Raw genomic sequence first — 23,398 nt, 5'->3', positions numbered from 1 at the left:
CTCATCTCTCTCACATGTGGTAAGAGTCCACACACATCACTGGGTGTCATCACTGAATTGTGTTACAGTCATGTATTTGGATTGTTTGCTGGGAAGAGGTTAAATCATCTACTCTTCATCACGTTCAACACTCACCATTCATTCATAATTTTTGTGTGTATTTGGGATCACTTCTTTGTTGTTATAAAGGACTTGATTCACTCTGAAAATATCTATATTTATATGGACACTTTTGTTTTTTCAATTTATATGGACATTTTTGTTCTCTTGATTTATTAGCGCAGTTTTGTAACATACTATATGGTACACATTTTTGCATTTCTGATTTTTTTCACTGTGCTGCTTTTACACTTTATCTTATTGGTTTGCGCACCTTCTTTTATTCACAATAGTTATAATTGCTTCTTTAACTTCCTTGTTACGTAGGCTGTAGATAAAAGGGTTGACAAGAGGGGTGACAACAGCATAAAACAATGCTAAAACTTTATTCAGGGACTCTTCACTTGCTGTAGGTTTAATGTACATGGCAAATACTGTTGAATAAAATGTTGTGACTACTAATAGGTGTGAAGCACAGGTAGAAGCAGTTTTCTGTTTTCCAGTGGTGGTTGGAATCTTTAGAATGGTTTTCAAGATATATCCATAAGACATCATAGTTAGAAAAACTGAGCTGAGAATGACTGAAGATGCACAAATTATAACAGTAAGTTCTTTGAAATAAGGATCTGAACAGGATAACTTTAGCAGTGGAGCTGCTTCACAAAAGAAATGATTGATTATGTTGGCATTACAAAAATCAAGTTGTGATATTTTAATGATTGGAACTGAAGTTGTCAAAAATCCCAGTATCCAAGAAAAGGCAGCTAAGAAAAAACACATCTTATGGCTCATGATGATTGCATAACGTAAAGGGAAACATACTGCCAAAAATCGATCAAAGGACATCAGTGCAAGCAGTATGTTCTCTGTGGCACCAAGGAAAGTGAAGAAGAAGAGTTGGGTGATGCAAACAGAGAAGGAAATATTTTTTCTTTTTCTAGCTATGTCTAATATAATTTTAGGTACTGTTACAGTGATGTAACTTAATTCTAAGAATGATAAATTACCAAGAAAGAAATACATGGGCTTATGGAGCTTTGGACTTAGTCGAATTACTATAAGAAGGAAAATATTTACAGTAATGGTGACTGTGTACATTAATGAGAAAAACAAGAGCAAGAAATTCTGATATCCCTGAATGTTGGAGAAACCCAGGATAATAAATTCCTTGACAACAGTCAGGTTATTCATGCTCCTTTCCTTTCATTGGAAGACGAGAAAGAGAAAAAATACAAATATATTTGTGTAGAACAAATGCCATTTTTAGCATTTAAAAGGCAATACAAAAAATAAAAAATAATCAGGTCTGTTTAATAAGTTCAAAGTGTCATGAATCAAACATTTCATTTAAGTTATAGCAAAGGCTCCATTTAAAAAAAAAATAAAAAATAACAAACATTTTATACTTACCTGCTATGTGAAATCGTTTTTACATCACCCTACCCTGGCCAATCAGGATGGCCAAAGACTAGAACCTGAACGTAGCTGAATATAATAATCCTGCACCAGAAACAAACATACATTAAATGTACATGCATTGCTTGCAATTTTTTTTAAACTAAAAAAGCAAACATAATTAAACAAAAATGTTTTAAAACTATGTGAGAAATGTTTTAAACTGCTTGCTGACGGCGCCTCCCGGCCCTTTAGGAGGTTTAGGATACCAGGAGGTGGGGCAGGGTTCATGATCGTGTGACCATCGTGATTGGCTGTCAAGGCGGTCACATGATTGGAAAGCTCCCGATCGCAAGCAGCAATTGTGAGCTTTCTGTTAACCGCTGGGAAATGCATATAGCACACTGTGGCAAAGCATTGTTATGGTCAGAATCTGGGCCTAGTTGCTTTATACACTGCACTCCTATGCCACAGTCTATTTTCCCACAAAATTCTCCTAATTACTCTGCCACAACTGTCAGCCACACAGACACACATACACCTAAGGATATTTTTTTTCAAATATTTAAATTTTCAATTAAATTTGCTTTTTTTTCATGGTACCACTTTGTCTGTCTGAGCCTAACTTAACCACTTACCCACTGGGCACTTAAACCCCCTTCCTAACCAGACCAATTTTCAGCTTTCAGTGCTCTCACATTTTGAATGACAATTACTCAGTCATGCAACACTGTCCCCATATGAAATTTGTGTCCTTTTTTTCACACAAACAGATCTTTATTTTGGTGGTATTTAATCATAATTGTTTTTTTTATTTTTTGCGCTATAAGTAAAAAAAGACCGAAAATTTTGTAAAAAAAATGCAATTTCCTTCATTTTGGTTTTAAATTTTGCAAATTTAGTCATTTTTCTTTATAAGTTTTGGCCAAAATTTATACTGCTACATATCTTTAGTAAAAATAACCCAAATAAGTATACATTTTTTGGTCTTTATGAAGGCTATAGAGTCTACAAGCTATGGTACCAATCATTGAAAATTGATCACACCTGATGTACTGACGGCCTATCTCATTTCTTGAGACCCTAACAAGTCAGGACAGTACAAATACCCCCCAAATGACCCCTTTTTGGAATGTAGACATTCCAGGGTATTTAGTAAGAGGCATGGCGAGTTTTTTGAAGTTGTATTTTTTTCCCACAATTCTTTACAAAATGAAGATTTTTTAAAAAATATATATATTTTTTACAAAATGGTCATATTACGAAGTTATTTCTCACACACTGTACAGGCATACTTGCAACTACACCCCAAAATACATTCTGCTACTCCTCCTGAGTATGGCAAAACCACATGTGTGAGACTTTTCCACAGCCTGACCACATACAGAGGCCCAACATCCAAGTAGCACCGTCAGGCGTTCTAGAAGCAAAAATTACACATATAATTTTCTGACGACCTATCACACTTTTGAAGGCCCTGGAGCACCAGGACAATGGAAACGCCCACAAAATGACCCCATTTTGGAAAGAAAACATCCCAACACATAATCTAGGAGGCATAATGAGTCTTTTGAACATGTCATTTTTTTCCACAAGTTTTTGGAAAATGTGGAAAGAAAACTAAAACGCATTTTTTGTTTACACAATGTTGTTCATTTATAAGACATTTCTTACACATAGCATGCACATAGCAAAAAATGACACCCCAAAATACATTATGCCACTCCTCCTGAGTATGGCGATACCACATATGTAAGACTTTTCCACAGCCTGACCAAATACAGAGGCCCAACATGCAAGGAGCACCGTCATTTCCTGACTTCCTATTACAATTTTGTGAGGCACTGTAGGGCACTGATAAGCAATGTAGTGGCACTGATGTGGCATGGATGTGGCCCGGATGAGCAATGACGTGGCATGGATGTGGCACTGATGAGCACTGACATGGCATAGATGTGGCACTGATGAGCACTGATGTGGCACGGATGAGCACTGACGTGGCATGGATGTGGCACTGATGGGCACTGATGTGGGATGGATGTGGCACTGATGTGGCATGGATTAGCCCTGACGTGGCATGGATGTGGCATGGATGAGCACTGACGTGGCATGGATGAAGCACAGAGGAGCACCCTGACATGGCATGGATGTGGCATAGATGAGCACTGACATGGCACGGATGTGGCATTGATGTGGCATGGATGTGGCACAGATGAGCACTGATGTGGCATTGATGTGGCATTGATGTGGCATGGATGTGGCACGGATGAGCACTGACGTGGCATGGATGTGGCACGGATAAGCACTGACGTGGCATGGATTTGGCACAGATGAGCACTGACATGGCATGGATGTGGCACTGATGAGCATGGATGTGGCACTTATGAGCACTGATGTGGCATGGATTAGCCCTGACGTGGCATGGATGTGGCACGGATTAGCACTGACGTGGCATGGATGAGGCACAGATGAGCACCCTGACATGGTATGGATGTGGCACAGATGAGCACTGACATGGCATGGATGTGGCACGGATATGGCATTGATGTGGCACTGACGTGGCATGGATGAGCACTGATGTGGCATGGATGTGGCACGGATGAGCACTGACGTGGCATTGATGCGGCACTGACGTGGCACAGATGAGCACTGACGTGGCATTGATGTGACACGGATGAGCACTGACGTGGCATGGATGTGGCGTGGATGAGCACTGATGTGGCATTGATGTGGCACTGATGACCTCTGACGTGGCACGGATGAGCACTGAAGTGGCATGGGTGTGGCACGGATGAGCATTGATGTGGCATGGATGTGGCACGGATGAGCACTGACATGGCATGGATGTGGCACGGATGAGCACTGACATGGCACAGATGAGCACTGACGTGGGATGGATGAGCATGGATGTGGCATGGATGAGCACTGAGGTGGCATGGGCGGGCACATATGTGGCATGGATGTGGCACAGATGAGGCACGGATGAGGCATGGATGAGCACAGATGTGGCATGGATGAGCACTGAGGTGGCATGTGTGGCACGATGTGTGGATGATGCATGTATGGGGCACAGATTAGGCATGGATGGGGCACAGATTAGGCATGGATGGGGCACGGATGAGGCACTGATGAGGCACTGATGGGGCACAGATGAGGCACAGATGAGGCACTGATGGGGCACAGATGAGGCACTTATGGGGCACAGATGAGGCACTAATGGGGCACAGGTGAGGCACTGATGGGGCACATATGAGGCACTAATGGGGCACAGATGAGGCAGAGGAGGTGTGCAGCTGCAGTTTCTCTCCTCTCCTCGCACGCTGTACCGATTGCTATGTACAGCATGCGGGGAGAGAAGACAAATGAACTGGACATTGGACAGAGCGATCACGTAAATTTTAAAGAAATATTGCTAGAGATGAAGTAGGAAGCACCACATCCCTTTAATTAAAGTAACTACAATGAGGGGGGGGGCGAAGTGGGACTTTAACGGTGCAAAATGATGAAGAAAAATCTGAATTCTCAAAATTTGTACATTTTATTACACATAGAAGGTGAGGACAAGACAATACATCAATGTAAAATGATAAAATCAAGAAAATGCACTCGAAAATATCAACTCTACATGTTTCGCCATCTTTATAATAGCTTCTTCAGGAGTTTTCATAGATATTTCTCGAGAGTGAACATTTCTACATAACAGAAGAAAAAAACATAAAAGACATGGCATGTGTATGTACATAGGGCATATCTCAATGGTCCTAAAATTGGATGCCCAAATGATTTACATATTTGAAAAACAATAATACAAAGAAAAAGTACCTTTAAAATAACCTGAACCCTTTCTTATGCCGGAGGTGGAGGCAACACAAGTGACGCCACCAAAGCGAGCACAGAGGGGGAGAGGAACCGAGACATCCAACCTCTTGAAGTTGACCCATAGAGAGGGTGACAGCCAAGCTAGGAATAATGGGTAGGAATAGTAAGAGACCAAAGCATGGAAATGAAATTCAACCAAAGATTGCTTATATATCCAATTATGTGAGACTAAATATCTGGTTGAAGGATTGCTAATATATTCACCTGTTTATGATGAATGTGCACTTGATTCACTGGGTACCCCAATGTCAAAACAAGGGGCAGGGAGGGAAATTAATGTTCCCTTAATATCCCCAAATGGGAGGTATCCCTTAAAGAAAAAATTAAGTTTGTTGATTAAATAACGATGACAAACGCAATATAGGTCTGTCAAGTTTAAGGGTATACATACTTACCCTAAGTTAGCAAACTGGGCACATAAATTGTCATGCAGTATTCATAAGTACACCGCCATTGTAATTGAACAGATTTTCCAAAAGTGCGCTCAAATGAAGGAGACTGCACGGGAGGAAAGAGAAAAAAGAGGCATAGAAGGGCATAGTCAGCATCTAATATATCAAAGCGATCACGTGGTAAAGGACCGCTCACATTGACCCTTTACCGCGATCCATGATTCGTCGGGTCCCCGAGACACTCCTGTGTGCGCACCCCAGGGGGCGCGCGGGAGCGCGATTCTGGGTGGACGTCCATGTACGACCGCACTGTAGCCGTATTTCAGCTATGGCCCGGTTGGAAAGTGGTTAAAGAAGAATTTCATTAAAATTACTACATACAATACAGAGCATTGAGTAGAGGGGGAGAGAGAGGGGGGATGAAATGGAGAGGGGATGAGAGAGAGAGGGGATAAGAGAGAGAGAGAAGGAAGAGAATGGGGGGAGAGAGTGAGAAGGGAGAGAGAACGAGAAAGAAAGTGAGAGGGAGGAGAGAGAGAAAGGGGGAGAGAGAGAACGACATAGTGAGAGGGAGGATGGGGAGAGAGGGAGAGAGAAAGACAGAGAGGGGGGAGAGAGAACGAGAAAGATGGAGAGGGTGGGGGAGAGAGGGAAAGAAAGGAAGGGAGAGAGGAGGGGGGAGAGAGGGAGAGAGGGAGGAGGTCGAGAGAGAATGGGAAAGAGGAACATGGGAGAGAGAGAAAGAGAGGGAGGGAGAGAGAGAGAGGGGGCGAAAGAGTGAGTGAGGGAGAAAGAGATACAGGGAGACAGTGAGAGGGAGGAGAGTGAGAGTGGAATTGAATTGAGTGAGAGAGGGAGAGTGAGAGGGAGGGAAGGGAGGAGAGAGGGAGGGAGGAAAAAGGGAGTAATAAAGAGTAAGAGGAAGGGAGAAAGACAGGGAGGGATAAACACACATAGCACAAGGAGATGTCCATTGCAACGCTGGATCACTACAGCCTGTCAACTCCCCTCCCCCCATACAGATACACAATTACACACCATTTTCTATTACAAAACATACATGGGACAGATGCCTAAAGCTGGTATTGAATGCAAACATTCAAATTAGCTAAACAAGGTTGTCCAAGGGCATACATCCCAATTTTTGACCTTGAGAATGAGGACAACTAGGGTTGGAAAAGACATGCGGACGGAGAACACTGTGGTGAAAATGACTTGAATATTGATGTGGCTTAAGCCTAAACATAATATAACCACTTGCCCTCTGGAAGGATTTACCCCCTTCATGAGCGGACCATGTTTTTTTCCTATTCAGCGCTGTGCTACTTTAACTGACAGTTGTTTAGTCATGCAACAGTATTTGATCACCACTGTTTTCTTTTTTGATTTTTAAGATTTAAACAAAAAAAAATGAAATTTCTGAATACAAAAAAAAAATTCTACTTCCTGCTATAAAACATATTTGTGGTGGTGATTATAGCAAGAAAAGCAGTAACATAGATCCTCTGCAGCCAGCAACATTAGACCCCCCCAGCAACAACAGACCCCTCCCTAGCAACAATAGATCCACCCCACAAAAAAAGACCCCACCCCAGCAATAATAGATCCTCCACACAACAATAGACCCCCACAACAAAACACCACACCCAGCAACAAAAGACCCCACCCAAGCGACATTAGACCCCCCAGCAGCAATAACAGATCTCCCAGCAGCCAGCATCAATAGACCCTTCAGCAGCAATAGACCTGCCAGCAACAAAAGACCCATCAGCAACAATAGACTTACACAAAAACAGATCCCCACCAGTGACAATAAATCCCCCAGCAGCCAGCATCATCAATAGACACTCTAGCACACCCCACACCCCTTTCTATTACATACATTCAGTGGTGGAGGTGCCGGAACTGCGTCCCCCCATGTTCCTGCTGAAAAAAAGCCCTGTGTGTGGCTCAATCATCGTTTTCTTGTGCAGGTCCAACAGACACCTGTTTGTATCTGTATATGTGTGTGCGTATGAACTGAAGCTTAGGGGCTTCAAATCGTTTTTGGGGGGGTTATTTATTTTATTCATTTAAATTCCTTAAACTTGTTTCTTTTCTTATTTAGCCGTATTAATATCACAAGGGGGCTGATAAACCCGCCATGTGATAGATTAGTGCAGGCAATAGGTGCTCTTTAGGGGACATAAGGCATATTTTAGACCCTAATGTCACTTAAACACTCATTTGAAGCTAACTCACCTCAGATCATTCTTGAATAAATTCTTTCCTAGTCACGGAGGTCGGGGAATGACACAGCTGAAACCAAACGTGATCAGAGCTGACTGCTTTCATTGTCATTCTTCACAGGAGAGCTCATAACAGTTCACTGGTATTCCATAGTTCTAGATCCTGACACTTGTCATTATGGTCCTGGGCACCCAGGAGGGAAGGAGGGATATGTGAACCCCAGATGGGAGGAAGGGAAGTAAAATTAAACATTTTAGAGTTGTCATATAAGCAACAAGTGTGGGAAAATCCTCCAATGTTCCGATGACAACTCTCTAAGATGGAAATTGCATTAATTTTGGGGACATTTCCTCTCTTTTTCTGCTGCATCTCTAGAAGATTCGGGTTTACAGGAAAATCTCCACAATAGGATAAACAGGAAGCAAAAGAAAAAAAAAACTATAACTAAAATATCTAAAACCCACACTTTTTTACATTGGATTGCAAAATTTGTACCGATTACCAAAATCAGTGATACAGAATATCACTCAAATTGGTTATTTTGCGCCAGTAACAGCTGTCTAAAAGAGGATTTCACCTACCTTCATTTAATAAGGATGTCCTGTAATGTCTCTCAGACAAAAAGTAAATGTACATCTCTTTAAAAAAACACAGAAGGGTTGATTTACTAAAACGTGAGAGTGTGCAAAATCTGGTGCAGCTGTGCATGGTAGCCAATCCTTTTCTAACTTCAGCTTGTTCAATTAAGGTTTGTCAAAAAATCCTGGACGCTGATTTGTTTCTATGCAGAGCTTCACCAGAATTTGCACTCTCCAGTTTTAATAAATCAACCCCCAGAGATATAAAAAAAAACAAAAAAACTGACAAATCTGTAGATCTTTGGGTCAGTAATCTAAACAATATTCTAAATAACATACTAATTACAAGCCCACTCTGACACATTTTTTTGTGTGATACATTGTTAACTCAAACAACAATAAGCAAAAGTAGCATAGAAATGTAACCTTTTCCATAGCATAAAAACCTTTCTATGAGCTACACATAAATTAATAAATGGTATATCTTTTTCTGTACACAAATCGGAAAACATATTACTATGGTCAACCAATTGCAGGTCACTAACATTCTTATAAAAATGCTTGGAGATAAATTGATTACTATATAAAAACTGAAAATCAGCCTCACCACTGGTTCTTAAAAATTAGACACAATCTAAATATGTTTTAGCAATGCAATGGGTTTTTTTTTTTTTTTGTTGAAGTTAGTTTCAAACAGAACAAGAACATTTAATAATATGCACTATTCTAGCTATCTTAAGATAGCTCTTTTCTTGGTTTAAACAATGTATTTTAAAGCCTCCAATATACCTTTAATAGACTAAACCCCTGGAGCAACCTGTCCCAAAGTTCCCGTACTTGACAATTATCCCATCTCATACAAATCCTCTGGGGTGATTATCTGTTTTTTTTTTTTAATTTAAGCTGGCCTTACATGACTCATTTTCTTTTGTTCAACCAGCCAGTTAAATGAAAAAACAAAACGGGGGGGGGGCGCATACGTGTGATCATGGGAAATGGCAACTTAGTCACCACGCTCCGTGCCATCGGACCTACAATACTCGGCTGACACTGCCCTCATACCGGCACGATCATTCGAGCTCCCAGGGCTGCAGACTTTGCCAGGTACCGGCTGGAATGTACTGAACTCTGAAATACAAACAGAAGAACCGCTCCCAGCAGAAGGCCACCCCCACTACAGCAAGGGGCAAGATGGCGCCAGAACCTCCTGCGCCTAATGACTCCACGAGGCCCCCAGAAGTGGGACTGTCCTCCCCAGTAGATAGCTTGCTGCAGTTCCCCAATGATCTGGTAAGCCCCGTGTCTGTTGCTTCTGAGGATATGCTCTCCAAATTCAGGGCTATAGTGAAGGATGAGATCTTCACGGCCTCCCACAAGCTTTCCTCTGATTTTATGAGGGGCCCTAAAGAGCTAGGCCACCGCAAAAATCAATTAGAGCAACAAATGGACTTAGCCACTACTGTAATGGAGGGTCATGAGGATGAGGTAGAAAAGTTGAATGCTGAACTTGAAAGCCTGTGCGACAAACTAGAGAATGCTGCAAATAGGGCCCACAGGGATAACCTCTGCATCCGTGGGATCCTGAAGGTCATTACTGATTTGCAAGGCACTGCCACTGCCTTTTTTAAAGAACTGGGTCCTGAGTTTCCGCTTGGAATTTGATCGCATCCATAGATCCCTTGCCCCCAAACCTACAGATGGCCACCTATAGATGTCATTATAAAATTCCACTCTTATCGCACGAAAGAAAGACTTTTGCAAGCAGCAAGAGAACGTCATGATCTTTTTTTCCAGGGTAATCCTCTCCAATTGTTTGCAGACCTTTCTCCGGTCACGATCGCTAAACGCAAGAGCCTTAAACCTTACCTACAGATTCCGTAGTCACAAGGGATCAAGTATAGATGGGTGTTTCCCTTTAAATGTTCCTTTTCTCATTAAGGCCATCAGTTCCAGGCTTCCTCGTTGCCTGACCTTTGACGCCATTTTCAGGAGCTACAGTGTGATCCTCCACCTTCTCAGTCAGAATCATCTTCTTCATCATCCCACCCCAGGCTGACTCAAGCTCCTCGCAAACCATCCTGGGCCTCTCACCAAGGCTCTCAGGCTCTTCGCTCCCTCCAGGCTCAATGCCATCAGGATGAGCCCGTTGGCGGAAAACCCCAGTTCCCTGGGATTGGCTTTCGCATTTTTTTTTAGCCTCCTCATGTTGAGGTCAACTGGCCTGGTATGGTTCAGGGGGGAGGAGAGAGGGTTTTGGCAAAAAACAAATATACTTATGTTCAACTCGAACATCCAGCTCGTTCACAACCGCTCCTTGGAAATTATGCTTTTATCACTTGATGTGATATCTTGTCATGGCCTTACATGATGATTATGCATTATGGTTTCAGCCACTCGTTCCTAAGCTGGTTGATGGCGTTGTATGATTCCCCCCAGGCCAAAATTCAATATTACGGGTTAGAATCCCCACCTTTTTTCTATCAGGAGAGGCACCCGCCAAGGCTCTCACTGCTCTTATTTATTTTGGCTTTGGAGCCTTTGGCGGACACGATCCACACCCATCCAGACATAAGAGACGTTGATGTTGCAGGATCCGCTCATAAGATTTCTTTATTTGTGGATGATATCTTGATGTCCCTAACATCCCCTAGAGTCTCTTTGCCTAATCTGTTTTCTCTTCTAGACCACTTTGCATCCCTTTCACGTTTATACGGTAATCCTATCAAGTCCAAAGCAATGTCGGTAAACCTCCCACTTTCTGAACTGACTGCTGTTGAAAGCTGCCTTTCCCGTTTCAATGGCTTCCGTCTTTGCCCTATTTGGGTATCTGGCTCACCCCCAGGTATGATGGATTATACCAGGCCAACTTCCCACCTCTTTTTAAAAAATTAACCCATGTGCTCTCTTCTGGGTCTCACTTCTCGTCGTCCTGGTTTGGTAGGATTGCAGCGGTTCGCATGTCCTACCTCCCGAAACAGTTATACTTTTTTCGGGTACTGCCGGCCATGGTCCTCCACACATTATACGTTTTCACTAACGCAAACTCTTGAAATTCATTTGGGGTTCCACTCTTCCCCAAATCAGTAAACAGGTCCTATATGCCCGCAGGATCAATGGTGGTTTCTCAGTCCCTAATTTGCAAGCTTACTATACAGTGGCTAATATTGCCCCATTATCTCATCTCCATGAAACGTACCAATTGCCACAGTGGGATACCATTGATCTTGTGGATTCTCACCCTATTTCAATTTCCTCCTTACCATGGCTATCTCTTTTCCACCGACCAAATGCACTAAGGCCCTGTATCGCTCATTATTTTCTTCTCTGGGATTCAGTCAAATTTTAAGCCGGTCTGATCTCCCCCCCATCTGCCCTTACTCCGCTTTATTCATTGCCCGCTATTCTCCCCTACTTGTGAAAACCCTAAATAATTTTCCTGGTGGATTGATAATGGATTCATTGATATTCATTCTCTGTCCACCCCCATGTGAATGATGAAATCTGAAGCCCTTAGGTCCCCTTTTGCAAGCCTCTGTAGGGCCTGACCCCATTCCTCGGGTTTAATATCACTCATTTATTCATCAATTATCTCCTCTAGATGACCCCCAGTGCGACTCTATCACTTGCAATGGGAAAAAGACTTAGGGAAAAAGTTGGATTCGAAGGACTGCCAGATCATGACAATTGCCCTCGCTAAAAGCTCTAAGAATGTTCTCATATTGGAGAACACTTATAAACTGCTGTATAGATGGTACTATATGCCGGCTAGGCTGGTGCAATTTATTCCATCCTATTCCCTTCTTTGCTTCAGGGGATGTTCCCAGGAAGGCACCATGGCACACATTTGGTGATCTTGTCCCAAGGTATGCAGACTATGGGTCAGAGTATATATCCTTCTCCAAAACATATTCTGCACCAACATTAAAAGGGACCCTTACAAGGCCCTTCTTTATAAGGCAATTGTAGAACTGCTCCGTCCAGAACGCCAATTGGCTTTGTATCTTTTTACTGCAACTAAAATAACTATTGTGACAACTCCTGTGCTTAGCTTTGAAGCAGTCAAGAATCGTATGAACAATATCATGGTCAATGAAAAGTTGACCGCATTAGCTTCGAATACACACAATTAGTGTTGAGCGAACACAGACTGTATTATTCGTGTTCGTACCGAATAATTGGATTTTTGTTACCCGAACACGGACCCGAAAACTTTACTGCATGTTCGGGTTTAAAATACGTGTTCGGTCATTTTATTTCCGGGTTTGTATGTATTGGCGCGCTTTTAATGGCGGGCTTTCAACAGCCAATCAACAAGCGTTTAACTGGTGTGCCTTAAGCCATCCCAGCCATGCCTACAAATGTATTAGTAGCTGTGATTGGCCATCTGAAGCATGTGACCAGGTCTTTATAAGTTCGAGACCGAGCGCCGCTACGTCATTCTGCTGTAGTACAGGGACAGAGCACACATCATACGTGCTGGCTGCTGATTAGGGACAGACAGGCAAAAATCATATTGTGTCCAAAAATAATTCAGGGACAGGTCGGAGTGCTGCAGGCAGGGCGAGATATTAGGGCATTTTAGGGAGAGGTTGGAGATAGGCAGGGTCAGTGTTCTACAATCGATTTTGCTGTGTGGGGGGGTTTGCAGTGCCGGCAGTGACCGATCTTATCGATCCTTTTAGGGCCAGGCTGGAGATAGGCAGGGTCAGTGTTCTACAATCGATTTTGCTGTGTGGGGGGGGGTTTGCAGTGCCGGCAGTGACCGATCTTATCGATCATTTTAGGGAGAGGCTGGAGATAGGCAGGGTCAGTGGTCCACATCGATTTTGCTGTGGTTGGGGTGGTGTGAACACAATCTTTTTGCCCGCTGAGGAGGAGGGAGAAAAAAGTATTTTTTATCAGTCAGTTGTGTGCAGCGTTTTTCCTTCAGTGCTGCTGACTGTGATAATACACTGCTGTGTTCACATGTGCTATTATTAAGTGATTTCAAAAGTTATACACTTTTTTCTATTCCACTATTCAATATACACCCTTGGGTTAAAAAAATTAAATTGTGGCATAGCCTGTACTAATCTATTTAAAATTACAAACTTAAAAGGGGAATTTTCTTTTTTTTTTCCCTCCATAGCCCGCACCAGAGCTGACTGATATAAGACACTGCTGTTCACATGTGCTATTGATAAATCACCAATTGTATATCATATTTTCTATTCCGCTATTCAATCTACACCCTTGGGGTAAAAACAATTAAATTGCGGGATAGTCTATCGGTACGTGTGAGATACACCTTTCCAATTTTTGGGGCGCATCTCATACCGCCGAGGATTGCAGGGTGCTTCAGTGTGCCTCCTGCCTGTTCCGAACTCCTCCTACTCCTCATCCTGCCTTTGGGGGTACAAAAAATAGTAATTTGGGCCTAGTCTGGTTCTGTACGTGTGAGATACATACACCTTTTGATATCATATTTTCTATTCCGCTATTCAATCTACACCTTTGGGGTAAAAACAATTAAATTGCGGGATAGTCTGTATCGGTACGTGTGAGATACACCTTTCCAATTTTGGGGCGCATCTCATACTGCTGAGGATTGCAGGGTGCTTCAGTGTGCCTCCTGCCTGTTCCGAACTCCTCCTACTGCTCACCCTGCCTTTGGGGGTACAAAAAATAGTAATTTAGGCCTAGTCTGGGTCTGTACGTGTGAGATACATACACCTTTTGATATCATATTTTCTATTCCGCTATTTAATCTACACCTTTGGGGTAAAAACAATTAAATTGCGGGATAGTCTGTGTCGGTACGTGTGAGATACACCTTTCCAATTTTTGGGGCGCATCTCATACCGCCGAGGATTGCAGGGTGCTTCAGTGTGCCTCCTGCCTGTTCCGAACTCCTCCTACTCCTCATCCTGCCTTTGGGGGTACAAAAAATAGTAATTTGGGCCTAGTCTGGTTCTGTACGTGTGAGATACATACACCTTTTGAAATCATATTTTCTATTCCGCTATTCAATCTACACCCTTGGGGTAAAAACAATTAAATTGCGGGATAGTCTGTGTCGGTACGTGTGAGATACACCTTTCCAATTTTTGGGGCGCATCTCATCCTGCCGAGGATTGCAGGGTGCTTCAGTGTGCCTCCTGCCTGTTCCGAACTCCTCCTACTCCTCATCCTGCCTTTGGGGGTACAAAAAATAGTAATTTGGGCCTAGTCTGGGTCTGTACGTGTGAGATACATACCCCTTTGATATCATATTTTCTATTCCTCTATTCAATCTACACCTTTGGGGTAAAAACAATGAAATTGCGGGATAGTCTGTATCGGTACGTGTGAGATACACCTTTCCAATTTTTTGGGCGCATCTCATACTGCCGAGGATTGCAGGGTGCTTCATTGTGCCTCCTGCCTGTTCCGAACTCCTCCTACTCCTCATCCTGCCTTTAGGGGTACAAAAAATAGTCATTTGGGCCTAGTCTGGGTCTGTACGTGTGAGATACATACACCTTTTGATATCGTATTTTCTATTCCGCTATTCAATCTACACCTTTGGGGTAAAAACAGTTAAATTGCGGGATAGTCTGTATCGGTACGTTTGAGATACACCTTTCCAATTTTTGGGGCGCATCTCATACTGCCGAGGATTGCAGGGTGCTTCAGTGTGCCTCCTGCCTGTTCCGAACTCCTCCTACTCCTCATCCTGCCTTTGGGGGTACAAAAAATAGTAATTTAGGCCTAGTCTGGGTCTGTACGTGTGAGATACATGCACCTTTTGATATCATATTTTCTATTCCGCTATTCAATCTACACCTTTGGGGTAAAAACAATTAAATTATGGGATAGTCTGTATCGTTACGTGTGAGATACACCTTTCCAATTTTAGGGGCGCATTTCATACTGCCAAGGATTGCAGGGTGCTTCAGTGTGCCTCCTGCCTGTTCCGAACTCCTCCTACTCCTCATCCTGCCTTTGGGGGTACAAAAAATAGTAATTTGGGCCTAGTCTGGGTCTGTACGTGTGAGATACATACACCTTTTGATATCGTATTTTCTATTCCGCTATTCAATCTACACCTTTGGGGTAAAAACAATTAAATTGCGGGATAGTCTATCGGTACGTGTGAGATACACCTTTCCAATTTTTGGGGCGCATCTCATACCGCCGAGGATTGCAGGGTGCTTCAGTGTGCCTCCTGCCTGTTCCGAACTCCTCCTACTCCTCATCCTGCCTTTGGGGGTACAAAAAATAGTAATTTGGGCCTAGTCTGGTTCTGTACGTGTGAGATACATACACCTTTTGATATCATATTTTCTATTCCGCTATTCAATCTACACCCTTGGGGTAAAAACAATTAAATTGCGGGATAGTCTGTGTCGGTACGTGTGAGATACACCTTTCCAATTTTGGGGCGCATCTCATCCTGCCGAGGATTGCAGGGTGCTTCAGTGTGCCTCCTGCCTGTTCCGAACTCCTCCTACTCCTCATCCTGCCTTTGGGGGTACAAAAAATAGTAATTTGGGCCTAGTCTGGGTCTGTACGTGTGAGATACATACCCCTTTGATATCATATTTTCTATTCCTCTATTCAATCTACACCTTTGGGGTAAAAACAATGAAATTGCGGGATAGTCTGTATCGGTACGTGTGAGATACACCTTTCCAATTTTTTGGGCGCATCTCATACTGCCGAGGATTGCAGGGTGCTTCAGTGTGCCTCCTGCCTGTTCCGAACTCCTCCTACTCCTCATCCTGCCTTTAGGGGTACAACAAATAGTCATTTGGGCCTAGTCTGGGTCTGTACGTGTGAGATACATACACCTTTTGATATCGTATTTTCTATTCCGCTATTCAATCTACACCTTTGGGGTAAAAACAGTTAAATTGCGGGATAGTCTGTATCGGTACGTTTGAGATACACCTTTCCAATTTTTGGGGCGCATCTCATACTGCTGAGGATTGCAGGGTGCTTCAGTGTGCCTCCTGCCTGTTCCGAACTCCTCCTACTCCTCATCCTGCCTTTGGGGGTACAAAAAATAGTAATTTAGGCCTAGTCTGGGTCTGTACGTGTGAGATACATGCACCTTTTGATATCATATTTTCTATTCCGCTATTCAATCTACACCTTGGGGGTAAAAACAATTAAATTATGGGATAGTCTGTATCGTTACGTGTGAGATACACCTTTCCAATTTTTGGGGCGCATTTCATACTGCCAAGGATTGCAGGGTGCTTCAGTGTGCCTCCTGCCTGTTCCGAACTCCTCCTACTCCTCATCCTGCCTTTGGGGGTACAAAAAATAGTAATTTGGGCCTAGTCTGGGTCTGTACGTGTGAGATACATACACCTTTTGATATCGTATTTTCTATTCCGCTATTCAATCTACACCTTTGGGGTAAAAACAATTAAATTGCGGGATAGTCTGTATCGGTACGCGTGAGATATACCTTTCCAATTTTTGGGGAGCATCTCATACCGCCGAGGATTGCAGGGTGCTTCATTTTGCCTGCTGTTCGGACCTCCTCTACTCCTCATCCTCATCCTGCCTTTAGGGTACAAAAAATTGTAATCGGGGCCTAGTCTGTGTTTGTACTTGTGAGATACACCACCATTTTGTAAAATTGTTCCTATTCCGCTATTCAATATACACCCTGTTTGAGTGTCAAAAATTAAATTGCGGCATAGTCTGTATCGGTACATGTGAGATACACCTTTTTAAATTTGTTTGGCGCATCTCCTTCCACCGCCGAAGATTGCAGGGCGCTTCAGTTTGCCTCCTGTTCCGAACTCCTCCTACTCCTCTTCCTCATCCTGCCTTTAGTGTACAAAAAATTGTAATCGGGACCTAGTCTGTGTTTTTACATGTGAGATACACCGTTTTTTATCCTTTTTTCTATTCCGCTATTCAATATACACCCTTTTGGGGTAAAAAAAATTAAATTGCGGCATAGTTTGCATATTTGACTGTGAGATACACCCGTGCGATACTGTTGTTGTTTTGTTCCGCTATTCAATAAACACCTTTCTAGGGCAAGATCATAAATTACAGGAATATGAGGAGACCGTCAAATAGGGTCCGTGGCCTGGGTCGTGGTGCTGCTGGTAGAGCTCTTGTTGCAAGGAGAGGACGTGGTCGATCTGTGCCAGCTACACGCACAAGTGAAACACCTTCCTCAAGTGTGAGTAGGCGACCAAACCTGCAGCAGTATTTGGTAGGTCATCATGCGCCTCTAGAAGTGATGAGGCCAGAAGAAGTAAAGGCGATAGTAGATTGGGTTGCTGACAGTGCCTCCAGTTCCTTCACATTGTTTCCCACCCAGTCTACTGCAGAAAGGTCAGAGTTGGCACCTGCAGCCAATGTCCAACCGTCTTTCACCTCACCCCCTTGCAAATCAGGCAAGCAGTCTGAGCCACAAGTCATGCAGCAGTCTCTTCTTCTTTTTGATGACTCTGTCAGCAGGGTTTCCCAGGGCCATCCACCTAGCCCTGCCCCAGAAGTGGAAGAGATTGAGTGCAGCGATGCCCAACCACTTATTTCTCAAGATGAGTACATGGAAGGACCATCGCAGCACGTCTCCGATGATGACGAAATGCAGGTGCCAACTGCTGCGGCATTCAGAATTGTGGAGACCGACAAGGAGGGCAGGGGTGAAGACTGGGTGGAAGATGATGTGGAGGACGATGAGGTCCTCGACCCCACATGGAATGAAGGTCATGCAGGTGACCTAAGTAGTTTGGAGGAAGAGGCGGTGGTCGCACAGAGCCACCAGCACAGCAGAAGAGGGAGCAGGGTGCAGAAGCGGAGCGGCAGTGCCCTAGACACTACGCCTGCTACTGCCCAACGCAGCAAGGGAACGAGCGCACCAAAGCGAGCTCAAAGGAGTTCTCTAGCGTGGAAGTTCTTCAGAAAATGTGCTGAAGACAGGACACGAGTGGGTTGCATCCTGAAGCGAGGCATAAACCTTCTCAACCTGAGCACAACCTGCATGATCAGGCATCTAAGTGCAAAGCAGGAGCTGCAGTGGAGTAGACACCTTCAAAACCAAGAAAGGTCTCTAGCTCCTCCTGCTTCCTCTTCTGCTGCAGTCTCGGCCTCTCCATCCACATCTGTAGTGATACCGGCACCTGCCACCCCGCAAACAGACGATCTGTCAGCAACACCACCACCTGGGTCACCAACCATCTCCACAATGTCCCGTGGAAGCGTTCAGCTTTCCATCTCCCAAACACTTGAGAGGAAGAGGAAGTACCCCCCTACCCACCCGCGATCCCTGGCCCTGAATGCCAGCATTTCAAAATTCTTGGCCTTTGAAATGCTGTCATTCCGTCTGGTGGAGACGCACAGTTTTAAAAGCCTTATGTTGGTGGCTGTCCCACAGTACGTCGTGCCCAGCCGCCACTACTTTTCCAGGCAAGCCATCCCTTCCCTGCACAACCAAGTTGGGGAAAAAATCAGGTGTGCACTGCGCAACGCCATCTGTGACAAGGTCCACCTAACTACCGATACGTGGACCAGTAAGCACGGTCAGGGGCGTTATATCTCCCTAACGGCACACTGGGTAAATGCAGTGGCGGATGGGCCTGAGGCAGATAGCAATTTGGCGCATGTCCTTCCACCACCGAGGATTGCAGGGCGCTTCAGTTTGCCTCCTGTTCCTAACTCCTCCTACTCCGCTTCCTCATCCTCTACCGCCTCCTCATCCGGTCAGCGTAACACCTTCACCACCAACTTCCGCACGGCCATGGGTAAACGACAGCAGGCAGTTTTAAAACTTGCCTGTTTGGGGGAAAAACCACACACCGCGCAGGAGTTGTGGAGGAGCATGGAACAGCAGACCGATGAGTGGTTGCTGCCAGCGAGCCTCAAGCCCGGCCTGGTGGTGTGCGATAACGGGCGAAATCTCATAGCAGCTCTGGGCCTAGCCGGTTTGACGCACATCCCTTGCCTGGCGCATGTGCTGAATTTGGTGGTGCAGAGGTTCCTTAAAAATTACCCCGATATGTTAGAGCTGCTTCAGAAAGTGCGGGCCGTCTGTGCGCACTTTCGGCGTTCTCACCCTGCTGCTGCTCACCTGTCACGCTGCAGCGTAACTTCGGCCTTCCCGCTCACCGCCTCATATGTGACGTGCCCACAAGTTGGAACTCCACCTTGCACATGCTGGAAAGACTGTGCGAGCAGAAGCAGGCCATAGTGGAGTTTCAGCTGCAGCACGCACGCGTGAGTCGCTCTGCGGAAAACAGCACCACTTCACCACCAATAACTGGGCCTCCATGCGAGACCTGTGTGCCTTGTTGCGCTGTTTTGAGTACTCCACCAACATGGCCAGTGCCGATGACGCCGTTGTCAGCTTAACTATCTCACTTCTATGCCTCCTTCAAAAAACGATTCGGGCGATGATGGAAGAGGATGTGGCACAGGATGAGGAGGAGGAGGAGGAGGATGAAGAGGTGACATTTCCAAGGCTTTCAGGGCAGTCATTCGCAAGTGGCTCCAAGGGTGGGTTCCTGCACCCACAAATGCCAGGGACACAATTGTCCAGCAGGGGCACAGTTCTGGAGGATGAGGAGGAGGAGATGGAAGAGGAGATGGAACCATGTTCACAGCAGGGTGGCACCCAGGCCAGTTCATGGCCATCACTGGTGCGTGGCTGGGGGGATACAGAGGACACAAACGATACACCTCCCACAGAGGACAGCCTTTCGTTGCCTCTGGGCAGCCTGACACACATGAGCGATTACATGCTGCAGTGTCTCCACAACAACCGCCGAGTTGCCCACATTCTAACTTGTGCTGATTACTGGGTGGCCACACTGCTGGATCCCCGTTACAAGGACAACGTACCGTCCTTAATTCACTCACTGGAGCGCGATCGCAAGATGCGCGAGTACAAGCGCACGCTGGTAGACGCGATGCTGCTGGCATTCCCACCTGACAGCGGGGCCACAGTGGAAGCACAAGGCCAAGGCAGAGGAGGAGGAGGAAGAGGTCGCCAACACAACCAGGGCACCGCCAGCACCTCAGAAGGCAGGGTTAGCATGGCCGAAATGTGGAAAAGCTTTGTCAGCACGCCACAACAAAAAGCAGCACCAGCAGCTCATATGGAACGTCTTAGCAGGAGGCAGCATTTCACAACATGGTGGAGCAGTATGTGTGCACACGCCTACATGTAGTGAATGACGGGTCTGCCCCCTTCATTTTCTGGGTCTCCAAATTGGGCACATATCCTGAGCTTGCCCTTTACGCCTTGGAGGTGCTGGCGTGCCCTGCAGCCAGTGTATTATCTGAACATGTATTTAACACGGCTGGGGGCGTTATCACAATCAAGCGCAGCCGCCTGTCCAGAGACAATGTGGACAAGCTCACGTTCATTAAAATGAACCAGGCATGGATCCCACAGGACTTTTCCGTACCTTGTGCAGAATAGAGATGGATACCAACCTTACCCAGCCATTGTTCTATTTTTGATCTTTCTCACTCTTTTGGGGTGTACCCTCATTTAAAATTACTGAAAAAAAGCAGTGTTGGCTACCTCGTCCTCCTCCACCGCCGCTTCCACCTACACCGCCACATCCACCACCACCTCATCCTCCCTCCTACTCCATATGGGACTCGTCCTTCACAGATGAAGAAAATTGTTTTATTTTTCTGTTTTTTTGTTGTTGTTTTAAGTTATTTCCCTATCCACATTTGTTTGCAGAGCACTTGCCATGCTCTTAACTACGTTTTGCTGCCATTTGCTGCACTCTAGCCCTTTCCATTGGTGTTTTAGAGCCATTTTAGTGCCTGAAAGTTCGGGTCCCCATTGACTTCAATGGGGTTCGGTGTCCGGGTAAAGTTCGGAATAAGTCCGGGACACGGACCCGGACTTTTTTTTCAAGTTCGGCCGAACCCGCCGAACACGGACATCCAGGTGTCCGCTCAACTCTAGTTAGGAAAGATTTTTGCCTTTTGTTTTACTATAAACTTTTTAAATGACCCTGTCATCATAGGGTTTCTAATACAGAAAAAATAGACTATAGAAGAATAGGCTCTATATTTCCTGTGTACGCACATAATTGCTTACATAATGAATATAGTCACCTGATTTTTGAGGTTGGCCGAAATGTGAACTGATGCCTGTATGTATGAGCTCCTGGAGTATGTAACCCACAGTTGTACTCTTGAGGATGTGGTCTTAATTTATTATTTGTTATCTTTAGTGCTTCTAAAATATTGCTGCAGACTGCCTAAGGTGATAACTGTCAATAAATAACACTTCAGTTACAAAGTATATAGTTAGTGAGGTTGAAAAAAGACACCAGTCCATCCAGTTCAACCTATGGTGTGTGTGTGTGTTTGCTGCTAACCGTACATTGTATACCCCTGTATGTTGTGGTCTTTAAGCTGCCCATCTAATAGTTTTTTGAAACTATCAATGCTCCCTGCTGATACCACTGTTTGCGGAAGAGTAGGGTTGAGGGGACACCTAGATGTCCGTGTTCGACGGGTTCGGCCGAACTTTAAAAAAAAGTCCGGGTCCGTGTCCCGGACTTTTACCGAACTTTTCCCGGACACCGAACCCCATTGAAGTCAATGGGGACCCGAACTTTAAGGCACTAAAATGGCTCTAAAACACCAATGGAAAGGGCTAGAGTGCTGCAAATGGCAGCAAACGTAGTTAAGAGCATGGCAAGTGCTCTGCAAACAAATGTGGATTTGGGAAATAACTTAAAACAACAAAATAAAAACAGAAAAATAAAACAATGTTCTTCATCTCTGAAGGACGAGGCCCATATGGAGTAGGAGGGAGGTTGAGGTGGTGGTGGATGTGGCGGTGTCATAGGCGTGCACACAGGGTGTGCCGGGTGTACCTGGGCACACCCTAATCACCTAGGGCACATAGCATTATCGCTCTGTTTGCCAGTGAGGAGATGGGAAAGATCTCCCTCGGACCTGCTCTGCTCTATTTCTCTTTGCCAGCAGGGAGAGTAATGTATCGGGGCCATGTACATGTAGGCAAACACATGCATGTGTATTTCAACTTTGGGGTGCACACCCTAATGCAATAGGCTGCGCACACCTATGGGCGGTGTAGGTGGAAGCGGCGGTGGAGGAGGACCAGGGCCGGATTAAGAGCATCATGGTCTTGGTGCTGAGGATTTTGAAGGGCCTTAAGGGCCGTGCCTTGGCATGCACCCAGAGGAGGAAGGGTGCAGCCATGCATGCCTAATTCAACATGGGATGCTGTCTCTGAAGCCCATAAACACATCCATGCATCGGCATAGGCCCCAATTACTATTGTTTGTACCCCTAAAAGGATGGATGAGGAGGAGGAGGAGTATGGAACAGGCAGCACCCTCAAAGCTTCAGAAGTATGAGATGAACCCCAAAAACTTGGAAAGGTGGATCTCACACGTACCGACACAGACTATCCCACAATTTAATTGATCCCCAAAGGTTTTTATTGAATAGCGGAATAGGAAATATGATCAAAAAAAGTGTATGTATCTCACACGTACAGAAGCACACTAGGCCCCAATTACTATTGTTTGTACCCCTAAAAGGATGGATGAGGAGGAGGAGGAGTATGGAACAGGCAGCACCCTCAAAGCTTCAGAAGTATGAGATGAACCCCAAAAACTTGGAAAGGTGGATCTCACACGTACCGACACAGACTATCCCGCAATTTAATTGATCCCCAAAGGTTTTTATTGAATAGCGCAATAGGAAATATGATCAAAAAAAGTGTATGTATCTCACACGTACACAACCACACTAGGCCCCAATTACTATTGTTTGTACCCCTAAAAGGATGGATGAGGAGGAGGAGGATGAAACAGGCAGCACCCTCAAATC

The 23,398-nt window shown here is 44.8% G+C and overlaps 1 protein-coding gene across 1 annotated transcript; it reads right to left on the bottom strand.

The window, feature by feature from the left end:
• Positions 1-357: 357 nt before the first annotated feature.
• LOC309544359 (olfactory receptor 11L1-like) lies at positions 358-1,290 on the bottom strand (the record flags this gene model as incomplete). Its single annotated transcript, XM_082243258.1, has 1 exon — positions 358-1,290. The coding sequence occupies one exon, from the start codon at positions 1,288-1,290 to the stop codon at positions 358-360; it is 933 nt and encodes a 310-aa protein (XP_082099384.1).
• Between the last annotated feature and the right edge of the window lie 22,108 nt (positions 1,291-23,398).

Source organism: Pelophylax lessonae (assembly GCF_965119305.1).
Source record: "Pelophylax lessonae genome assembly, chromosome: 1".
NCBI lineage: Eukaryota > Metazoa > Chordata > Amphibia > Anura > Ranidae > Pelophylax > Pelophylax lessonae.
Note: the sequence above shows the minus strand (reverse complement) of the source record. Positions and strands in the feature narration are given on the sequence as shown.